General features: G+C 41.4%; 1 protein-coding gene across 1 annotated transcript in view; it reads right to left on the minus strand.

The window, feature by feature from the left end:
• The window catches only part of MAB21L3 (mab-21 like 3), a 29,168-nt gene extending 21,031 nt beyond the window's left edge, over positions 1-8,137 (minus strand). Inside the window, exons 1-3 of the mRNA XM_043878466.1 lie at positions 8,010-8,137; positions 7,115-7,170; positions 6,924-7,016 (exon numbers count right to left, since the gene is read on the minus strand). Of these exons, the coding sequence (XP_043734401.1) occupies positions 6,924-6,959 (36 nt within the window). The 5' untranslated portion in view covers positions 6,960-7,016; positions 7,115-7,170; positions 8,010-8,137. The remainder of the gene's footprint in view (positions 1-6,923; positions 7,017-7,114; positions 7,171-8,009) is intronic.
• Between the last annotated feature and the right edge of the window lie 12,957 nt (positions 8,138-21,094).

The raw sequence follows: 21,094 nt of genomic DNA on the forward strand, positions 1-21,094 counted from the left end.
CAAAGTCAACAGTTACTGGCTGAATGAGATAAGGTCCCCAGATGTCCATATAGTTTGGTAACTAGAACCAGAGTGATGTGTTTGGGGAAAACAGTGGGTGTTAAGTCAGGGAGCAGTGGGTTTAGAGAGAATGTGAGATGAGTGAGTAAACTCAGAAGCAAGTGACTTCTCTGGGAAGCCTGGCTGGAGAAGGAAAAAACAAGAATAAGGACAGCAACACGTTTATTTCAAAAGGACGCACAGATTCCAACATGTTCAATGCTGAGAGGAAATAAGCCAGTGGAGAAGGAAGAAGGCAGAGAGCAAAAAACCCCAAGCAAGTGTTTCCCAGCCAGGAGGAGTCACGGAAATCCAGAAACCTGGTGAGGACTGGCCTTGGTGTTTCAGAAGGGACGGAAGATGGGTGCAAATGCAGATAAAGGCACAGAGTTCCTGCCTGACACCTGTTTTCTTTATAGAGCAAGAAACAAGGCAGTGTGCTGACAGTGAGGTGAGAGGAGGAGGGCAGGGGGCTTCAGGGTAACAGACATTGGCAGAAGCTTCTCTAACAGATGAGGGGCTGTTTGGGTCTCCAAAGGTTTGTGTAAAGTTTCTGGGCTTCCCAGGTGGTGCCAGTGCTAAAGAATCTGCCTGCCAACGCAGAGGATGCAAGCAATGTGGGCTTGTTCTCTGGGTTGGGATGATCCTCTGGAAGAGGAAATGCAATCCACTCCAGTATTCTTGAAAATTCCATGGACAGAAGAGACTGGTGGGCTACAGACCAGGGGGTCGCAAAGAGTTGGACATGCCTGAGCACTCATGCATGCGTGGTAGGTAGGCAAAGTTTCCAGGCAGTAGCAACACTCTGCTGTGGGTCCATGAGGCTGCAGATTACCAGTGGGCTGAGTTGTAAGAGGTTGTCCAGTACCTCTCAACTCTCCAGGAGTAACAGTAGAGAGGTTAAGATTAGAGGTTGCTGGGCTTCCCTGGTGGCTGAGTGGTAAAGAATTTGCCTGCCAATGCAGAAGACTCTAGTTCAATTAATCCCTGATCCAGGAAGATCCCACATGCCACAGAGCAACTAAGTCTATGCGCCACAACTACTGAGCCTACAGTCGAGAGCCTGGAAACCACTACTGACCCCACATGCCTCAAACACTGAAGTCCGTGCACCCAGAGCCTGTGCTCCACGAGAGAAGCCACTGCAATGAGAAGCCCACACACCACAGTGAAGAGTAACCCCTGCCATTGGAGAAAAGCCTGCATAGCAACGAAGACCCAGCACGGTCAAAATAAATAAACAAATAGAAAGATTAGAGTTTGCTGGCACCATCTGGAGAAGAGACAGGAAAGGGGTCAGTGGTGGGCCATGTTTTCAAGGCTGGGCAGAGAACGGATGAAGTCAGTTTGGGAGATTAAGGGATACTGGACAAGTTCACCAGTCAGATGTCTGATGAGGAATAGCAGGAAAAAGTAATACAAGGGCTAACTAGATAGAAAACTGCAGTCAGAATGGTTGGGAAATAGTCATTTCAAATAGTTAAGGTCTCAGAATGTGTTAAGGACTAAGGCTAACTTGCCAGATCTTCCAACTCCATTGATGTGAGTCCACAGAACTTGAATGTTAGTAACATAAGGGTGACTCGAGAGGAAGGCTTCCACAGGTGGCTCAGAGGGGAAAGAATTTGCCTGCAATGCAGGAGACATAGGAGACGTGGGTTCAATCTATGGATCAGGAAGATCCCCTGGAGAAGGAAATAGCAGCCTACTCCAGTATATATCTGCATACATATTTTGTTTCTCATGTTAATAAACTAATGGAAGATTTATGACCATATTGATACTATTATATAATTTTTAATTGATAAAAACTTGAGAAAAAGTGTGTGTGTGTGTGTCTGTGTGTCTGTGTCTGTGTCTGTGCCTCTTGGAAACAGTTCTCCATTGGGAATCTCTTCTACAAATTATGCCACCATTCGGTAGTAGAATTTTCTCACTGGCGAGGACAAGTTCAGACACTCCTCAGAAGACACCTATAATTTCTCACTCATTATTCCTCTAAACCAGCAGTCCTCAGCCTTTTTGACACGAGGGACCAGTTTCTTGGAAGACAATTTTTCCACAGACTTGGGGTGGAGAGGGGATGGTTTCAGGATAATTCAAGCACACTACATTTATGGTGCACTTTATTTCTATTATTATTACATCAGCTCCACCTCAGCTCATTAGCATTAGGTCCCACAGTTGGCAGACCCCTGGTCTCAACCACAACCCAGAAACCCCAGGTTGTTTCCCTTCACTTGTCCTGACCATGGCTTAGCGAGGTATAACAAGAAGAGTCTAAATCAGGGTGCAGAAAAGCAGGGAATGGGGCTGGAAGCAGCTTTACAGGGAGCAATCTTGGTGAAAGAAGGGGGCTCCACCAGAAGTAGAGACCTGTCACTAGCCCAACCTCAGAATCCCTTTGATGACTCTCAAACTTCAGGAAGAAAGCTAAGACACCAATTGCAACCTTGATGCAGCCTTGTCATTACATTTATTTCATGGCAAAGCTTTGAAGCAAACTGAAGATGGATCAAAGCTCATTCAGTCCAAACTTTTTTTTTCCCTTTGTGCACCACACAGCTTGCGGGATTTCCCTGACCAGGGATTGACCTTCAGCAGTGAAAGCGCCAAGTCCAAACTACTGAACTGCCAGGGAATTCCCCTATTCAATCCAAATTTGACCTTGGGTGCCTGTTTAAGTTTCATTCACTTTCTCTGCTGATTAGGTCAATGCACAAAGGTGTGTTTCTCTTTCTAAAGAGAAACTTTTTTTTTTTCCTAAAGAGAAACCTTTTTTTTTTTTTTTTTTCTAAAGAGAGCATTGGTGGGTGCGACAGAGCAAAAACAAAAATGAATTATAATAATTTAACCAGGACCAAGATGCTAGATCTATGTAGTTAGATTATCTAGTTCAACCCCTGCATTGCACTGACTGGAAAAGTTATGCCACACTCATTAGCATGCAGATTCAATCACTCTAAGCAAAGTTTACACAGAAGCAGTCCTCAGAGACTGTTGGCACTTTCAAGATTTGGCCATCCATTTTCTGTAGGTCTCCTGCCCTCCAGGGTATGTCTACATGCCCACATGAGTGTCCACCTCCCCAGGTGCAACGTCAGGCCTGTTGTTGTCCCACATCATTTGCTACTATTAATAGCTCAAATCTGTGAACAATTTACTGTTTCAAATATAAATTATTGCCAATTCAAGTGTATTCCTTAAAATAACATCAATCTGACTCACTTGTATTCCCGTATACTTTCCTGAAGGAGGTAGGGGGTGTAAGAAATAGCGTGACAGGAATGCCACAGGGCTGGCCACACCCATGAGCAAGTGGCCAGGGCAAATGTCATCCACAATGAGTGCCGTTGGTGAAAAAAGGCTGAGAACTTCTTTCTAAACAACAGGAAGTCAGACTTTAAATTCTGGAATTGCCTTAGCTCCAATAATCAGTTTAAAAAAGTGGTGCTGTGGGACTCCCCTGGTGGTCCAGTGATTAAGAATCTGCCTTCCGATGCAGTGGATGTGGGTTCAATTCCTGGTCAGGAAACTAAGATTCCATAAGTTTCAGGGCAACGAAACTCATGTGCCACACCTGGAGAAGCCTGTGCGCCACAACGAACTCTCAGAATAAAAAAAAAAAAAAATAGTGGTGGTCATGGGACAGACACTGTTTCTATCTTTCAGGGGTTAATAATTTAAAGGACTGGAGACTTAAATACAGTGATCCATACAGAGAAGACATCACATTCCCTATCTTTTTAGACTAATTCTTCCATGACCCAAATGCTTGGACCCCACAGGATATTTGCAATTCATATATATAGCAGAAGCCAGAATAACAGCAGCCCTGCAGAGGCGAGGCTGGTGAGGCTTTGCAGTGAAAGATACTTTATAAGGCTTAGCTCCTTTGAGGCTTCCCTGGTGGCTCAGACATAAAGAATCTGCCTGCAGTGCAAGAGACCCAGGTTGGATCCCTGGGTCAGGAAGATCCCCTAGAGGAGGAACCGGCAACCGACACTAGTATTCTTGCCTGGGAAGTCCCAGGGACAAAGGAGTCTGGAGGGCCTCAGTCCATGGAGTCACAGAGTTGGACACATCTGAGTAACTAACACACACACATACACATATAGATCCTTAGAGCCTCTGGATAATCCTTTAAGGTAGACGCTCTGGTAATCCTCATTTTACAGAGGAGAAAACAAGTTCAGAAAGTGTAAGTAATTTACCCAAGGCCTGGGAGTCGGCAAGTCACAGGAATCCATCCCCAGGCAGTGCCCTTGTTCACAACCACTGCACCACTCTGCCTCCGCAAGGACAAGGCGACTGGGAATGAAACCCATGCTAACTGCTTGAATGGGGTTTCCTGAGCTGGAAGTCCTCTCCGCTTGTTAAAACTCGACTCATTAAGCATGTGCTGCTAAGACTTTGTCTTGACTCTGTGAAAAACCTCTTCCATCAGAGCTCACAGTGCTCTCTTCCCCTCCAGCACCCTGTTCAAATCTCTATGTAGCACTTGTGATGTTAAACATTTGCCTGTCTGCATGGGGGAACATCCTCCTTTTAGCTTTGGGCTTATGTGCAAAATCTGCAGGTGAGACAGGGCCACCCTTAAAGACACCCAGACACAAAACGTCTCTCACACTGAGCAGGCCATACCCGGATCTGTGTTTTGAGCGCTGTGTTTTGTGTTGTGTGTGTTTATGGTGATATAGAGGGTTTAGCAGAGGAAATGTAATTTGGAACATAACAGAGTAGGGTGAAACCTCAGCACCTTCATTAACTCTGTGACTTTGGATACGTTTAATTCACACGAGCCTCTGCTCCTTTCTATAAAAATGAAGGTCATATGCATGTATCATATGGTTGTTGCTTAAATGACACTGTAGGGCCTCAACCTGCCAGCACCTTTAACACTCATCTCACATTATCTTCAATGAGGCCTGAAGATACTTCTAACTACATACATGCAATGATCCTATGTGAATGTCAAGAGGGAACAAAGATATCCAAGGCACTGCTCTTCCTTCTGGAAACTTATCCAGAATAAAATGATATAGTTAAGTCACCACCAAGATAACAATAGGAAAGGTGTCAGGAACTAAGATACAATTAAATAAATATTATCAGTGATGATTATGATGGGAAGTCATAGAAAGGCAAAATGCTTTGTGTTGGGGTGTCAGGTTAATCCTTCATGAGAAGGTGGACTCAGAGCTGAGTTTGAAGGATGAGTATGAGCCAGAAAAATGAAAAAGAGGGGGATGTCTCCCTGAGTGGTGGAGGGAGAGCTTCAGCCTGAGACCTTTTCAGGGCACAGTTCTTACAGGACAGGACTGTCAGACCCAACCACCTGTAGGGGCAGAACAGTGGACACACGCAGGAGAGGGAAGACTGGGGAGAGGGACTGTCAGACTCAGCAGTGCCACAGCCTCCAGTGGGACAGACACTCAACTCCAGTCCATGGCTGCCAGACAAGAAACTAGGACCTAGTTTCAACACCTGCATTGCACTGACTAGAAAAGTTATGCCACAGATACTCTGATTTTTTTTTTTTTTATTCCAGAGAGGAAGGAAATCTGGATTTCTATGCAAAATCTCACTATTTGGAAATGCTTGTCACAAAATTGAAAAATTTGAAAAATTCTCTGTGGGCCAAAGAAAACACATGCACAGGCTGGAGTCAACACAGAGAGCTTTTGTTTAGAATTTCTGTGATTGAAGATGCAGGGAAGCAGAGGGTAGAAAGATAAAGTATTATTTGAATGCCAGGCTAAAATATTTGAACTTTTTTCTTTCAGAAAACACAGGACTATGGGGAAATGCCAGGTTACACACTTTCTCCAAAGGGAGAAATCACTTTGTTTGCTGTAATTTTTATTATCATAAGTTTTCCCTATTTATCTCTCTTAATGGATTTGGCTAAGAAATCAACTTGATTTGTCACTATAATAATGAATTATACTTTGTTAACTTATAAAGGCATGAAAACACTAGACTAATCTCTAACTCTTAATGTTTTAGTTTAAAGGGTGGTGCTGTCTTAGCAGCTTCATCTGTAAACAGAAAGGTTTAAATTAGATAATATTTATGGTTTCTTCAAGTTCTAATATCCTAAGAGCCTATGACTCTACAGAGAAGACATTAAATTGGTTGTTAATCCATGTGTACTAAAAATATAGTCAATTCATTCAGTTGCTCAGCAGTGTCTGACTTTGAGACCCCATGGACTATAGCACGCCAGGTTCCCTATCCATCACCTTTATATTGTAATCTAGCAGTTTTATAGTTTTCAAAAAGCTGTCTTATTTACTCTTTTTCAAAGCCCCCCACTAAGATCCTATTATCACTCCCATTTTACAGAGAAAAATCTGAGGCTTAGACAGGTTAAGTGCTTTGCTTATGACCACCCAGACATCAGGCTTCCCAGGTGGCGCTAGTGGTAAAGAACCTGTCTGCCAGTACAGGAGACTAAGAGACAGGGTTCCATCTCTGGGCTGGGAAGATCCCCTGGAGGAGGGCATGGCAACCCACTCCAGTATTCTTGTCTGGAGAATCCCATGGACAGAGGAGCCTGGAGGGCTATAGTCCATGGGGTCGCAGAGGGAGACACCACTGAAGTGATTTAGCATACCTGCATGCACCCAGGCATCAGTGGGGAGCTGGAGTTCCAACCAAGCTGTAACTCTCTATTCCACATTATATACCCAACATACCTCTTGCACTGGAATCTCAAAGACAGGGCTGAAATATGGTAAATCCCTGAACACTCTTATGGGTGATGGTCTTGGGGCATTTTCTATGTCTTTGGAAACAGCCTGAAATCCTTTCTGCATCAAGGTTGGTGGGGTAGGAGGAGTGGGAGAGAGCATGTGGGAGAGACTGGTATTTGTCCTTACCTTATTCAGCAGGCAGTCTTCTAAGTAGCCTTCCATCCGAGATTTCACGGCTTCCTGGTCAATTCTGAGCAGAACGGCGGCGTCTCGGTTTGTCTGTCAGTGGAGACGGCGCTTGTGCGTGGCTTTCCCAGTGATGTTAATCTCTGGGGCCTGAATTTCTCTGGGAACGTGTGTGTGGACCAGAGACTTACCTTCTCAACTCTTCATTCAAGTTCTTATTTCCAAACTGTGAGCATCCGTCTTTTATCTTTGGGGATACAAAAATCAGAAAAGAATTGAAGGAGAGTTGATGAAATTGAACTGGAGTCCAACCTAATTTTACTCTATTCAGCTCTACTGACATATGCTTTGACCGAAGGGCAATTTTCCAAGTTGTATTTTCCACTCAAATACTCAAAACTTCCATTCAAGATAGAAATGCCTGTAGGTGGCTCCTTCCCACTTGTTTATGCTCTTATCCTGACACTAGATGCATCTGTGAGCTCAGTATCTTATATCTCCTTGTTCTAATCCTGTTGACAGTAAATAGTTTCCTTGCTCCCCCATCCAGAAAATCCTGCAGATGAATCTACCTTCTTTACAATAAACAAATAGGAAACTGCCAAACAACCAGCGGCACCCGTCATTATGTCTACAAATAAGTGATCAAGACACAACAATTTGCACGTGGAAACGCACACACACAGGTGTGGACACACACAGACACAAACACAGAGGTACACACACACAAACGCACCCAGGAACGGCAGGACAAGAATCCTTCTGTTCATCTGCTGGCCTTCCCCCCGGAAAGCTAGCAGTAAAAATACAGACAGTGTAAACAGGTCCCTCAGGAGTTGAGGAAACACTCACATCTGATTTTGCCAGCAAAACCATGTTGGAAAACAGCTCAGGCAGCAAATTCCCAATCTGGCTGGCTGAGGCTAGTTTTATTACAGAAAAAAAAAAAAAATCGAAATGGCTTGATCTCTGAACTCGGTAAACATCAGAGTCAGCTATTGGATGATCTAAAGAAATTACAGTGTTTCTGGGAGCTCAGCTCTATTCGGAGCAGTGTTCCAAAGGCGAGTGTCTTTCCAAACCCACCTCTGAGAGCTGTCTCTGAGTGCTGGGCAGCCACACTGGGCGCCTGGGCCACTGTGTTCTGTAACCACAGCATTTGCATATATTTCCTGAACGTGGCATCATCTGAAAGCCACACCAGAGCTCGGGCGGCCCGGCAGGTGCTCCACCCACCTCACTAATCCCAGTGTTCTGTCCAGCTCCTACAGCTCACCTCTGGGAACCTGTGTGTGTGCGTGCATGCTAAGTCTATTCAGTCGGGTCCAACTCTTTGTGACCCCACCAACTGTAGCCCACCAGATTCTTCTGTCCATGGGATTCTCCAGGCATGAATACTGGAGTGGGTTGCCATGCCCTCCTCCAGGGGATCTTCCCGACCCAGGGTTGGAACAGTTGTCTCTCAGTCTCCTGTATTGGCAGGCAGTATCTTTACCATTCGGGCCACCTGGGAAGTCCTGGGAGGGAACCTATACGCTGATATATTAATATTAATACATCTGGTAAAGCCACCACTCCTCAATACTGCCTCAATTTTTCATTTTCTTCTATTTGTAATTTTAAATCTCCTGCTTTTGATGGCAAGTGCTCCCAAATATTTCTGAATCTTCTTCCTTTGCCTTCTCTTACCATTGGCTAGTTCCTCCAAACTATTGGTTTTTCACAGGAGGAACAAGAGCCTCTCCCTCTGAGCTTCTTGCAATTCTGAGTTCTCTTTCCAATTCATTTTCAACTTCACCAATGTCATCCTGCTTTTCCCAGGTGTTTTTGCTGTTTCCTTTCTGCTGCTTCACTGTAATTATTAACATGGGAATCCCTTTCCTCTGGTGGGGCCTTTCCTACTAGTCTAAGGTTACTCCAGATGCCTGTCATCAGATGCACAAACTTTCATCCTTTTGTGCTTGAGGTGGTCCTACCTACTGCGATTGCTTCAGTCCTACAGCTGAAAGTAGCATTCTTCCCTCACGCTAGGGTCCAGTGACACCGGCCTGAAGTGAGCAGTGAAAGCAATGAACAGGGCCAAGTAAGAAGATTGGAGGAAGAAGGAGCACGTACAGGGTGGCTTATTAGACTCCAATTTTACCTGGATGCTGTACCCAGGAAATAGAGAGTTATGTAAACACAGCCAGTTGCCTGCTTTGTGATATGGTTCCTTACGGGCAAAGGTTCTGAAATACAGGGCAGATCCACAAACACAGACTCTCTGAGAGGTTGGCAAAGACAAGCTTTTTTGGTTGATAGAGATCTCTGGCTAATTGGATATGGGATCAGCAAATATTTATTGAACAACAGACTGCCTGAGGCATTGTGCTGTGTCACTGAGAGGGACTCATTGAGGACTCAGATTCTCCTCCTTCTTCAGGAAACAAATATCCTCATTTCCCATGACTCACATCAAATGCAAGAATGAACATGTAGACCAGTGTTGGCTCAATTTCAGGTGTGACGACCAAGAAGTCATCCTTTAAAGGCAGTTTAACAAGGTATTTGAACCCTACACCATCAATATGAGAAGCCCTGGGAGGATCATATCACCTGGTTCACCAGCAAAGCTGTTTGCTACAGATTTAGCCTCAGTGGCCAGGACTTTCATACCCAAAAGTGAAAGGGTTGGCTTGATCCAAATCAATCTTAAATATACAAATCTGTTAAAGTTCACCAAGGTTACAAATTCTGACTTATTCTTTCAAAGAGTTCTTTTAATCCTGGGGTGACTCAAACATGACAGCTCAGAGGACCAAATAGAGATAATTGTTTAAGCTGTTAGGAAGCTCCCAACAATGAACAGCCAGGCAGGGACTCTGTTCTGTGTCACCTGGGTAGCCCAGTACCTAATACATAACTGACCCTCGATACCTAGTGGTGAATATTTTGTTGCATTAAATGCTAAAGTGACCATTCTAATAAATAAAATAACTTTGAGATGCATAAAACAGCAATGATGACCTGTTACAAAATAGTATATACTCAGTGATCCCAGATTGGGCTACAGGAAGGAAAAGGAAACTGTCTGGGCCTGTGTCCATCTGTCTGTGTGTCCATCCATTTATGTATCTGTACACTGGGATGTCATTCTGACTCTTTCTCATTCAAAAGGCCCAGTGTTGAAAGGCAATCCAGAAACTTATTTTGAACAGAGACCAGCTGTTGATGTAATAAAACTCTCACTATGACTTGGATGATATTGTGTATTTTCAAGTTAAATAGTAAGGTATTTCCACGTTCATACCTCTCTACCTGGTAAACAGAGTTATATTTTCATCTGAAACTTTTCCTTAAGTCAGGGTGCTACTCCCTTGCCTCTGCTCAAAGTCATACGAGGCTGGCATATCTTTCAGTTGACATCACCAGAAAAACACTAGGAGTGGAGAAAAACTTTAAGGAAGAAGACATTTGGTTTCATTAATTTGCTAACCCATGAAACTAACTGGTTCACCTCAGTTTCTGTGATACCTAAGTGACGAAGTGGCAGGAAACAGATGACGGGAGAAATTAATTATTCCTAATTCTTGGGTACACAGGGGACTGCTTTTCCTCCGAGCCTCTTTGCTCATGACACATGACAAGTTTGTCTGTTTTTAGTTAAAGGAAACCCAAACAGAAGATAAAGACATAGAGATCAATAGAACAAAATAGAAATTCCGGAAACTGACTCACACAAACATAGTCATTTGATCTTTGATAAAAATGTAAACACAGTTCAGTGGAGGGAAGATATTTCTTTTCACTAATGTGTGTTTGACCAGTTGGTCATTGATAGGAAGGAAAAGAAATAAGCCTTGATATAAAGTTCATACCTTACATAAAGACTAACTCAAAATGGATCGTAGGTCTAAATGAAAAGCATAAACTAAATCCTTGTGATCTGGAGTTAGGCCAAGAGTTCTTAGGAATGACACCAAATAGATTATCTATGTAAAAAAATTGATAAATTAGACTTCATAAATTTCCTTTTGTTCTTCCAAAGATATTGTCATGAGAATGAAGAGACAAGATATGGACTAGAAGGATATATTTGAAAACTACAGACCTAACAAAGGACTTGTATCCACAACATGTAAAGCACTCTCAAATCCAATGATAAGAGAACAACACAACCTAAGGAAAAGTAAAGGACTTGAGTAGACATTTAACAAAGAGGGTATAAAGATGGCAAATAAAAATGTGAAAAAGACAGTATCATAAAGCACTGGATAAATGTAAATTAAAAACACGAATAGATATAATTATTTACATACTTATTTGAACAACTAAAATGAAAAAGTGCTGTCAATACCTAATGCTGACAAGTATTTGAAGCAACTGAAAGTCTCATACATTTCTGATGGGAATGGAAATTGGCTGGGTAATTTCTTATGAAGTTGTAAATACATATTTGACCCCCAGCAATTCCACTCCTAGGTATATATCCTAGAGAAATGAAAACTTGGTTTACACAAAAACATGTACATGAATATTCACAGCACTGTTATTTGTGTTAGCCAAAATGTGGACCCTACCCCAAAGCTTTTCAAGAGGTGAATTGATCAACTGTGGTACATCCATACCATAGAATAATATACAACAATAAAAAGGAACAAACTATTGATACCCACAACTTGGATCAATCTTAAATACACTGTGCTGAGTGAGAAAACCCAATTTCAAAATTTACACATTGTATGATTCCTTTAATTTAGCTTCCTGCAATGCAGGAGACCTGGGTTCAATCCCTAGGAAGATTCCTTGGAAGATCTCTTAGAGAAGGGAATGGCTACCCACTTCAGTATTGTTGCCTGGAGAATCCCAATGGACAGAGGAACCTGGCAGGCTACAGTCTCTGGGGTGGCAAAGAGTCAGACACGACTGAGCTACTAACACTTTCACTTTTCATTAATTTGGCATTCTCAAAAATTCTTGAAAAAAGATCAGGTTATACTGGTGGAAAACAAATTAGTGTTTGCCAGGGGTTTGAGGTGAGGTGAGGGCATGACTATCAACAGATGCTATGACAGAGCTTTTAGGGATGGTCTGTTCTGTGTTCTGATTTTGGTGGGGTTTTCATGAATCTGTATATATGTTAAAATCCTAGAACTTTTCAATAGAAAAAAAAGTGTTACTATAGATAATTTTTAAAATAAAGAAACCCAAGGATATTGATTATAATGAAAACATAATCAAGTTACTAGGGTCCTCATAGATAATATTTTCTGTTATTTTATTGGAAAATATAAGTATTGTGAAACAAAACAGTGTCCTTAAAAAAATCTTTTTAGAGCAATTTTAGGTTCACAGAAAAACTGAGAGAAAGGTAAAGATTTCCCATATATTCCCTCCCCTGACACGTGCATAGCCTCCCTCATTATCAACATCTGCTACCAGAGAGGGACATTTGTCACAGCTGGTGGACATTCACTGCCATGTCCTTGTCACCCAAGTCCCAGTTTACATTATGGTTGACATTTTGTACGTTTATGGGTTTGGACAAATGTATACATCATTGCAATATTGTACAAAGTATTTTCACTATCTTAAAAATAGTCTGTGTTCTGTCTCTTCATCCCTCCTCCATCACCCTTCCCCTAACTCCTGGTAATTACTCTTTTTTTTTTTTTTTTTTTTGCTGTCTCCATAGTTTTGCCCTTTCCAGAATGTCATATCAGTTCAGTTCAGTCACTCAGTTGTGTCCAATTCTTTGCGACCCCATGGATTGCAGCATGCCAGGCTTCCGTGTCCATCACCAAATCCCGGAGCTTACTCAAACTCATGTCCATCAAGCCAATGATGCCATCCAACCATCTCATCCTCTGTCACTCCCTTCTCCTCCCGCCTTCAATCTTTCCCAGCATCAGGGTCTTTTCTAAGTGAGTCAGTTCTCCACAACAGGTGGCCAAAGTATTAGAGTTTCAGTTTCAGCATCAGTCTTTCCAATGAATATTCAGGACTGATTTCCTTTAGGATAGACTGGTTGGATCTCCTTGCAGTCCAAGGGACTCTCAAGAGTCTTCTCCAACACCACAGTTCAAAAGCATCAATTCTTTGGTGCTCAACTTTTTAATAGTCCAACTCTCACATCCATACACGACTACTGGAAAAAACCATAGCCTTGACTAGATGGACCTTTGTTGGCAAAGTAGTGTCTCTGCTTTTTAATATGCTGTCAAGGTTGGTCATAGCTTTTCTTCCAAGGAGCAAGCATCCTCTAATTTCAGGGCTGAAGTCACCATCTGCAGTGATTTTGGAGGCCCCAAAAATACTCTCTCACTGTTTCTATTGTTTCCTCATCTATTTGCCATGAAGTGTTGGGACCGGATGCCATGATCTTAGTTTTCTGAATGTTGAGTTTTAAGCCAACTTTATCACTCTCCTCTTTCACTGTCATCAAGAGGCTCTTTAGTTCTTCTTTGCTTTCTGCCATAAGGGTGGTGTCATCTGTGTATCTGAGGTTATTGATATTTCCCTGTAACTTATTATATAACTGGAGTTTTGTAACTCTTAATTCCCTTCATCTATTTAACTCCCTTCACTTCCCTCTTTTCTGGTAATTGTACCTCGTATTGATGGTGTTGTTGAGTTCAACTATGTCTTTACTGATTTTCTGTTTGCTGGGTCTGTTCATTTCTGATAGAGGGTTATTGATGTCTTCAACTATGATAATGGTGTCATCTATTTCTCCTTGCAGTTCTACTGGTTTTTGCTCATCTAATTTGATACTACGTTGTTAAGTGCATACATGTTAAAAATTGCTCTGTTTTCTTGGAGTATTGACTCCTTTATCATTATGTAATGTCCTTCTTTATCCTTGATAACTTTCTTTGCTTTGAAGTCTGCTCTGTCTGAAATTTATATAATTACCTCTGCTTTCTTTCTATGAGTTAGCATGGCTTTCCAGTTGATAAAGAATCTGCCTGCAATGTGGGAGACCTGGGTTCAATCCCTGGGTTGGGAAGATCCCCTGGAGAAGGGAAACGCTACCCACTCCAGTATTCTGGCCTGGAGAATTCCATGGACTGTATAGTCCATGAGGTCGCAAAGAGTCAGACATGACTGAGTGACTTTCACTTTTGCTTTTCATGGAGTATTTTCTTCATTTATTTCCCCTTTATCTTTATACCAAAAGTGTGTTTCTTATAGATAACATATAGTTGGGCCTTGGACCTTAGTTTTTGATCCACTCTGACAATCTATGGCTTTTAATTGGTGAACTTAGACAATTGACATTCAAAGTGATTATTGATATAGTTGGATTATATCTATCATGTTTGTGACAGTTTTCTATTTGTTGCTCTTATTCTTTGTGGCTGTTTTGTCTTCCACTCTTTATTTTTGCCTTTGGGGGTTTTAGTTGAGCATTTTATATGATATCATTTTCTATCCTTTCTTAGAATGTCATTTAATTAGTTAACTTATTTTTAAAAAATTTTCAGCGGTTGATCTAGAGTTTGCAATATATAACTAACCCAAGTCTGTTCTCAGAGAACACTATACCACTTCACAGATGGTGTGAGTACCTTATAATAACAAAATAATCCTAATTCCTTACTCCTTCCATCCCTTATATTATTGTTATCATTAATTTTATTTATGTATAAGCAAACATAAATGTGTGTATATATAAATTTATTATAGTTAGACACACATGTAATATACAGAAATATACATAATCAAATTCACTCTTGCCATTATTATTTTGAACAAACTGTTTTGTTCAATCAATTAATTAAAAAATTTTTTTATTTTACTTCATATATTCCTTCTACAATGCTCTTCTTTTCTTTATATAGGTGCAAGCTTCTGACTTATTTTCCTACTCTAGAGAACTTCAACATTTCTTACAAGGCAAATCTAATGACAACATATTCTCTCAATTTTTATTTGCTCAAGAAAGTCTTTCTTTCTCTTTCATTTCTGAAGAATAATTTCATAGGTTACAGAATACTATGTTGGTGGTTTTTATTCTTGCAACACTTTAAATATTTCGCTCCTGCTGCTAAGTCACTTCAGTCGTGTCCAACCCTGTGCGACCCCATAGACGGCAGCCCACCAGGTTCCCCCATCCCTGGGACTCTCCAGGCAAGAACACTGGAGCCGGTTGCCATTTCCTTCTCCAAATATTTTGCACCACCCTTTTATTACTTGCATCATTTCTAAGAAATCAGATATAATTCTTTTCTTTTGTTTCCTTATGTGCATTTAGTTGCTCAGTCATGTCCGACTCTTTGCAACCCCATGAACTGTAGCCTGCCAGGCTCCCCTATCCCTGAGATTCTCCAGGCAAGAACACTGGAGTGGGTGGCCATTTCCTTCTCCAATGCATGAAAGTGAAAAATGAAAGTGAAGTCGCTCAGTCATGTCCGACTCTCAGCGACCCCATGGACTGCAGCCTACCAGGCTCCTCCGTCCATGGGATTTTCCAGGCAAGAGTACTGGAGTGGGGTGCCATTGCCTTCTCCGATGTTTCCATATAGATAGGTGTATTTTCTTTCTTTTGATATTTTTTCCTTATCCTTGATTTTCTATAATTTGAATATGATATGCCTCAGTGTGGTTTTTATGGCACTTATTATGCTTGGTATTCTCTGAGCTTCCTGATCTGTGGTTGTGGTATTTACAATTTATTGAGGGGGAATTCCCAGTCATTATTGTTTCAAATATTTATTGTTTCTCCCTTTTCCTTCTGATATACTCATTATGTGTATTTTACACCTTTTGTAGTTTTCCCACAGTCCTTAAGTGTTTGTTTTTTACAGGCTTTGTTGTATTTATTTTTCAGTTTTGGAGGTTTCTATTGAAATAGCCTCTAGCTCAGAGAGTTTTTTTCCCCACAGTCATGTCCAGTCTACTAATAAGTCCATTAATGGCATTTTCATTCCTGTTTCTGTGGTTTTTTTAATCTCTAGCACTTCTTTTTTTTTTTTAAGGATTTCCATCTTTCTGCTTACATTACCTGTTATTAGATGCTATTTTACCCAATAGAACCTTAGCATATTTTTAAAATATTTATTTATACATTTGACTGTGTCAGTCTTAGTTGCAGCAAATGGGATCTAGTTCCCTGACCAGCAATCATGCCCAGGTCCCCTGTATTGGGAGCCTGGTGTCTTAGCCACTAGACCACCAGGGAACTCCCTTAGAATATTAATCATTGTTGTTTTAAATTCCCTACCTGAAAATTCCAACATCTCTGCCATGTCCAATTCAAATTGTTTCTTGTCTTTTCTTATGTCTTTCATATGTCTTGACATACGAAAGACATATGCTTTTTCATATGTCATTTTTTCTTGTCAGCCATAATGTACTGGGTGTAAGGAAGTGATGTAAATTGAACCCCTGTCTCTTGCATCTCCAGCACTGGGAGGTGGATTCTTGCCCACTGCACCACGTAATGCAGGGGCGGAGGGGTGGGGCGGAATTCTAGTCCTGTGATTGTGCTGCGCTGTGCTAAGTCACTTCAGTCATGACGACTCTTTGCGACCCTATGGACTGCCAGGTAGTCCGCCAGGCTCCTCCAACCATGGAAATCTCCAGGCAAGAATACTGGAGTGGGTTGCCATGCTTTCCTCCAAGAGATCTTCCCAACTCAGGGACGGAACCCGAGTCTCCTACATTGGCAGGCGGGTTCTTTACCACTAGCGCCACCTAAGAAGCCCAGTCCCATGACTAAAAGATCAGTCTTTAGCAAGCCTGTGCTTTTGGACCATAGACTTCACTAGTGCTTCTCAGCCTTCCTTTTTTTCTCTCTCCTGAATTGAGACAGGATGGCTGAGTGGGCTGGAGTTGGCTATTCTCCTTCTCCCTTGTAGAAGGCTAGAGGTTACTACTAACTAGAGTTGGTACTTCCCTTCTCCCAGGCCTGACAATATAGCAGCAGACTAGGTCTTGGTTGACCAGTTTCTGCTGAGCATAGGCCTTGCAAAGAAGAATACATTGATCTGCTGTATTTAAAAATGGTTCCTTTCTTCTCCCTTGCAGGAAGCACAAAAGCTTTTTTCTCCCTCCTGATATTTACTGTGAGGATCTGGTGGACAACCTAGAGGTAAATCTCACAAAATTGTGGCGGCCCCCCATGACCAAGTCCCTGGAGCTTTCTGCACTGAGCTTCCAGCAATCCATCAGCTACAGTGCAGGCTTCTCTGCCTTGGTACTGGTTCTCTGATGGTTTCTACATCCAGATCTCTTCTCTGTGTCTCCCTGTATTTGCTTGTCTGTCTCTTCAATTTTGGAGACAGTGGCTACCTTGTGTTACCTCCTCTCTTACAAATCCAGGACAGTTGTTGACTTTTCAGTCTGTTCAGCCTTTTGTGTTGTTGTGAGGATCAAATGGCAACTTCCAAGCTCTACATGTAGAACCAGAGACCAGACATCCAATGGTGTCATTTCAAATTCTCATTATTAGAGTTCAAATACTGCTAATTATTAAAATGCTAATAATAATTTAAAATTTTAAAATAAAATGGCTAGCAAGTCAGATTTAAATAATTAAATCTAATATTATGAGTGAAAGATCAGGCAGGTCATTCTGGATATGTAAATGTGCTATTACTGCTGTGGCTAGTGGCCTTTCTGAAAATATATTTTAATAAACAGATAAATTTTTAAGAATTTAAAGGAGATCAAACCAGTCAATCCTAAAGAAAATCAACCCTGAATATTCATTGGAAGGACTGATGCTGAAGTTGAAGCTCCAATACTTTGGCCACCTGATGCGAAGAGCTGACCCATTGGAAAAGACCCTGATGCTAAGAAAGGTTGAAGGCAAAAGGAGAAGAAGCAACAGAAGATAAAATGGTTAGCTAGCATCAACAACTTAACGGACATGAGTTTGAGCAAACTCTGGGAGATAATGGAGGACAGAGGAGCCTGGCGTGCTGCAGTCCATGGGGTTGCCAAGAGTTAGACACGACTTAGAGACTAATTAGCAACAACAAAGTTTTAAGAATATGTCGAAGAAAGAGAAAGTGGAGAAAATATGCAAGAAAATTAATGGCTGTTATTCTGGGATGGTGGAACAATTACAGGCTTATTTCTTTTGGTGAATTGGTTTGTATACATTTACTACAATGAGTATATGCTATTTATAATCAGAAAAAAGGTAAAAATAATACAAATGCTATTTAAAACAAAATGAACTCACTTCTTGGTGCTTCTTTTTATATTTGCTTTCCAGTTTTGCTCACATTGTTTTGCATAATTAGAAAACATCAATCTTATAAATGTTAAAAAGTAGGAAAATACTATCACTCAACTGTAAAGTATATACTTCTATGTTGGCTTTTTTTTTTCAGTTGTATCATGCTGAGGCAGGAAATAAATAATCAAAAAAAGAAACAAAAATATATGTAGGTCAGAGGCAGTAAGAGAACTGCCATAATGATCCATAAATCATTTCACAGTACACGTCTAACTTTTCAAGGTAGCTACACAATTTCAAGGAGAAGCATATAATATTTGCAAGTACACTGGGAAATTTTAAAAGACAGGCAATACGACCAAACTCATTGCCCTCTTGCTTTGTACAAGTCCTATGCTGGCTGCCCCAAATGCAAAGATCCTATAGATTCCATAGGTTTCTCTCTTAGGTTAAGTTAGAGAATGGCGGCCATAGTATAAAGAGTGGTACCACCAGCCCTGTACTGAAGGGTTAAATCCCAGCTGGCCCAGACAGGAATTGCTGCAGGGAAGCATGGGAAGGAAGGTTTAGTGCACACCGAGGAGGTGAGGAATGAGAGGTTGATGGGAGGGGGCATCCTAAGCCAGGAATGACAGCTGGGAACAGGCAGAGAGAAGCAGCCAGGAAACGTGGTCAAACAGCACACCTGGCGGATGCCTGAGTGCTTTGAAGAGATTACACAAGAGGCTGAATTCAAGCCTAGGGGATTTTGGTTTTTCTTTGTAGGCAATGGAGAGCCTTTGAAGGATTTTGAACATGCACTGATAAGATAGATATTGTTCTCTCAGTTCAGTTCAGTCACTCAGTCGTGTCTGACTCTTTGTGACCCCATGAATCGCAGCACGCCAGGCCTCCCTGTCCATCACCAACTCCCAGAGTTCACCCAAACCCATGTCCATTGAGTCGGTGATGCCATCAAGCCATCTCATCCTCTGTCGTCCCCTTCTCCTCCTGCCCCCAATCCTTCCCAGCATTAGGGTCTTTTCCAATGAGTCAACTCTTCACATGAGATGGCCAAAGTATTGGAGTTTCAGCTTCAGCATCAGTCCTTCCAATGAACACCTAGGACTGATCTCCTTTAGGATGGACTGGGTGGATCTCCTTGCTGTCCAAGGGACTGTCAAGGGTCTTCCCCAACACCATAGTTCAAAAGCATCAATTCTTCGGCGCTCAGCTTTCTTCACCGTCCAACTCTCAGGGTTGCCATGCCCTCCTCCAGGGCATCTTCCCAACCCAGGGATCGAACCCAGGTCTCCCGCATTGCAGGCAGTTTCTTTACCACCTGAGCCACCGGGGAAGAGCAATTGTTCTGTAGAGCGACTTATTTTGCACTGTGGGGTTATCCATCTCTCTGTAGCCTTGCAGGCATAGATTGTGTCTGATTCACTGCTGTCACCACACTCAGGGCCGATTCTGGCTGCTTCAACACCACTGTGCAAAGCAGAAAGGGTGGATAGACTCAGTCCTCCAAGGCCAACGCTTGGTGAGCTGACCATACCTGTGTGAAAAAGATCTTCTGGAAGAAGCACCCCTCACAAAGTTCCGTGGCTTGATGAGTAAATAAGATAATATTATATACACTTTCTCTGCATCTCATTCTCTAACAGTACAGAGTGGCTATTCCCATCCCCTCACCCTGCCATGTTTACTGCTAAAGACAGAATTCACTGTTTGAACAGCTGGATAATCATGTCATAATTTATTCTACTTCTGTTGGGCATTCCCTTTGTTTTGAGGTTTCTACCTGGAAACAAACAATGTTGCAATTCATTTATATTTTTTGAGAGTATGGTATGGCTTAAATAATGTAAGAAATGTCTTTTCTTCAAAGCTTAGAGACAACTCAGCTGCCAAAACATTTTGGCTTGATCCTTGTCAAAGTGAGAAATCTATTTTTTAACATCTCTCAAGGCTATTGATATGCTTAATTTTTTTTTACCTCTTCTAGGGTCAATGTTAACAGTTTATGTTTGAGTCAAAAATCATCCATTGCCTCTAAATTTTCAAGTTTATTGCCACAGACTTTTATATAATCATATTTCTTTATGATTATTTTCATTTTTTTCACACTAAATTCTTGATATTTCTCCCAAATCTGCTCTTTGTCCAGTTTTATGGAGATCAGAAAAAGAAGCCATCAGCATCATACCAAATTTAAAGTCATCTTTAAACTTCTATCCCTCACCTCCCATATTCAATCTTCCATTCAGTCCTGTCTGCCTCTAAAATAACTCTTCAGTCCATCCATCCATTCCTCCTGACTGCCATTGCCATTACTTCGCTACCTTAGCCTTGGGAATCTAATCCAAAGAAATAAGTAATCACATATAAGGATGCCAGATACGAGTAATAATAACAATACAATCAATAATAATAACCAACATATACAAAACACATTTTATATGCCAGATACTATTTAAAATGTTTTACAAATAATAAGCCATTTTATCAACATGGCAACCCAATAAGGTAAATACTATTACTTTTCCCATTTTACAAGTATACTAGAAAATATAAGTACAAGGATGTTTATCACAATATCATTTATAATAAGGACAAAGAGATTGCCGATCATTGCTGGAATAGTTGAATAAAATGTGACCATCCAATGGAAGCAAACTGAGTGTCCATTAACAGATGAATGGATAAAGAAGATGTGGTGAATATATAAACAGAATACTGCTTAACCATTAAGAAGAACAAAATTTTGCCATTTGCAGCAACATGGGTGGATGTGGAGGGTATGATGCTAAGTGAAACAAGCCAGAGAAATACAAATGGTGTATAATATTACCTATATGTGGAATATAAAAAATACAACAAACTAGTGAATATAACAAAAAAGAAGAAGATTCACAAACACAGCAAACAAACCAGTGGTTACCAGTGGGGAGAGGGAAGGAAGAAGGCGCAATATAGGGTTAGGGGAGTAAGAGATACAAACTATTAGGTATAAAATAAG

The sequence above is a fragment of the Cervus elaphus genome, chromosome 20, assembly GCF_910594005.1.
Source record: "Cervus elaphus chromosome 20, mCerEla1.1, whole genome shotgun sequence".
In the NCBI taxonomy this organism is placed as follows: Eukaryota; Metazoa; Chordata; class Mammalia; order Artiodactyla; family Cervidae; genus Cervus; species Cervus elaphus.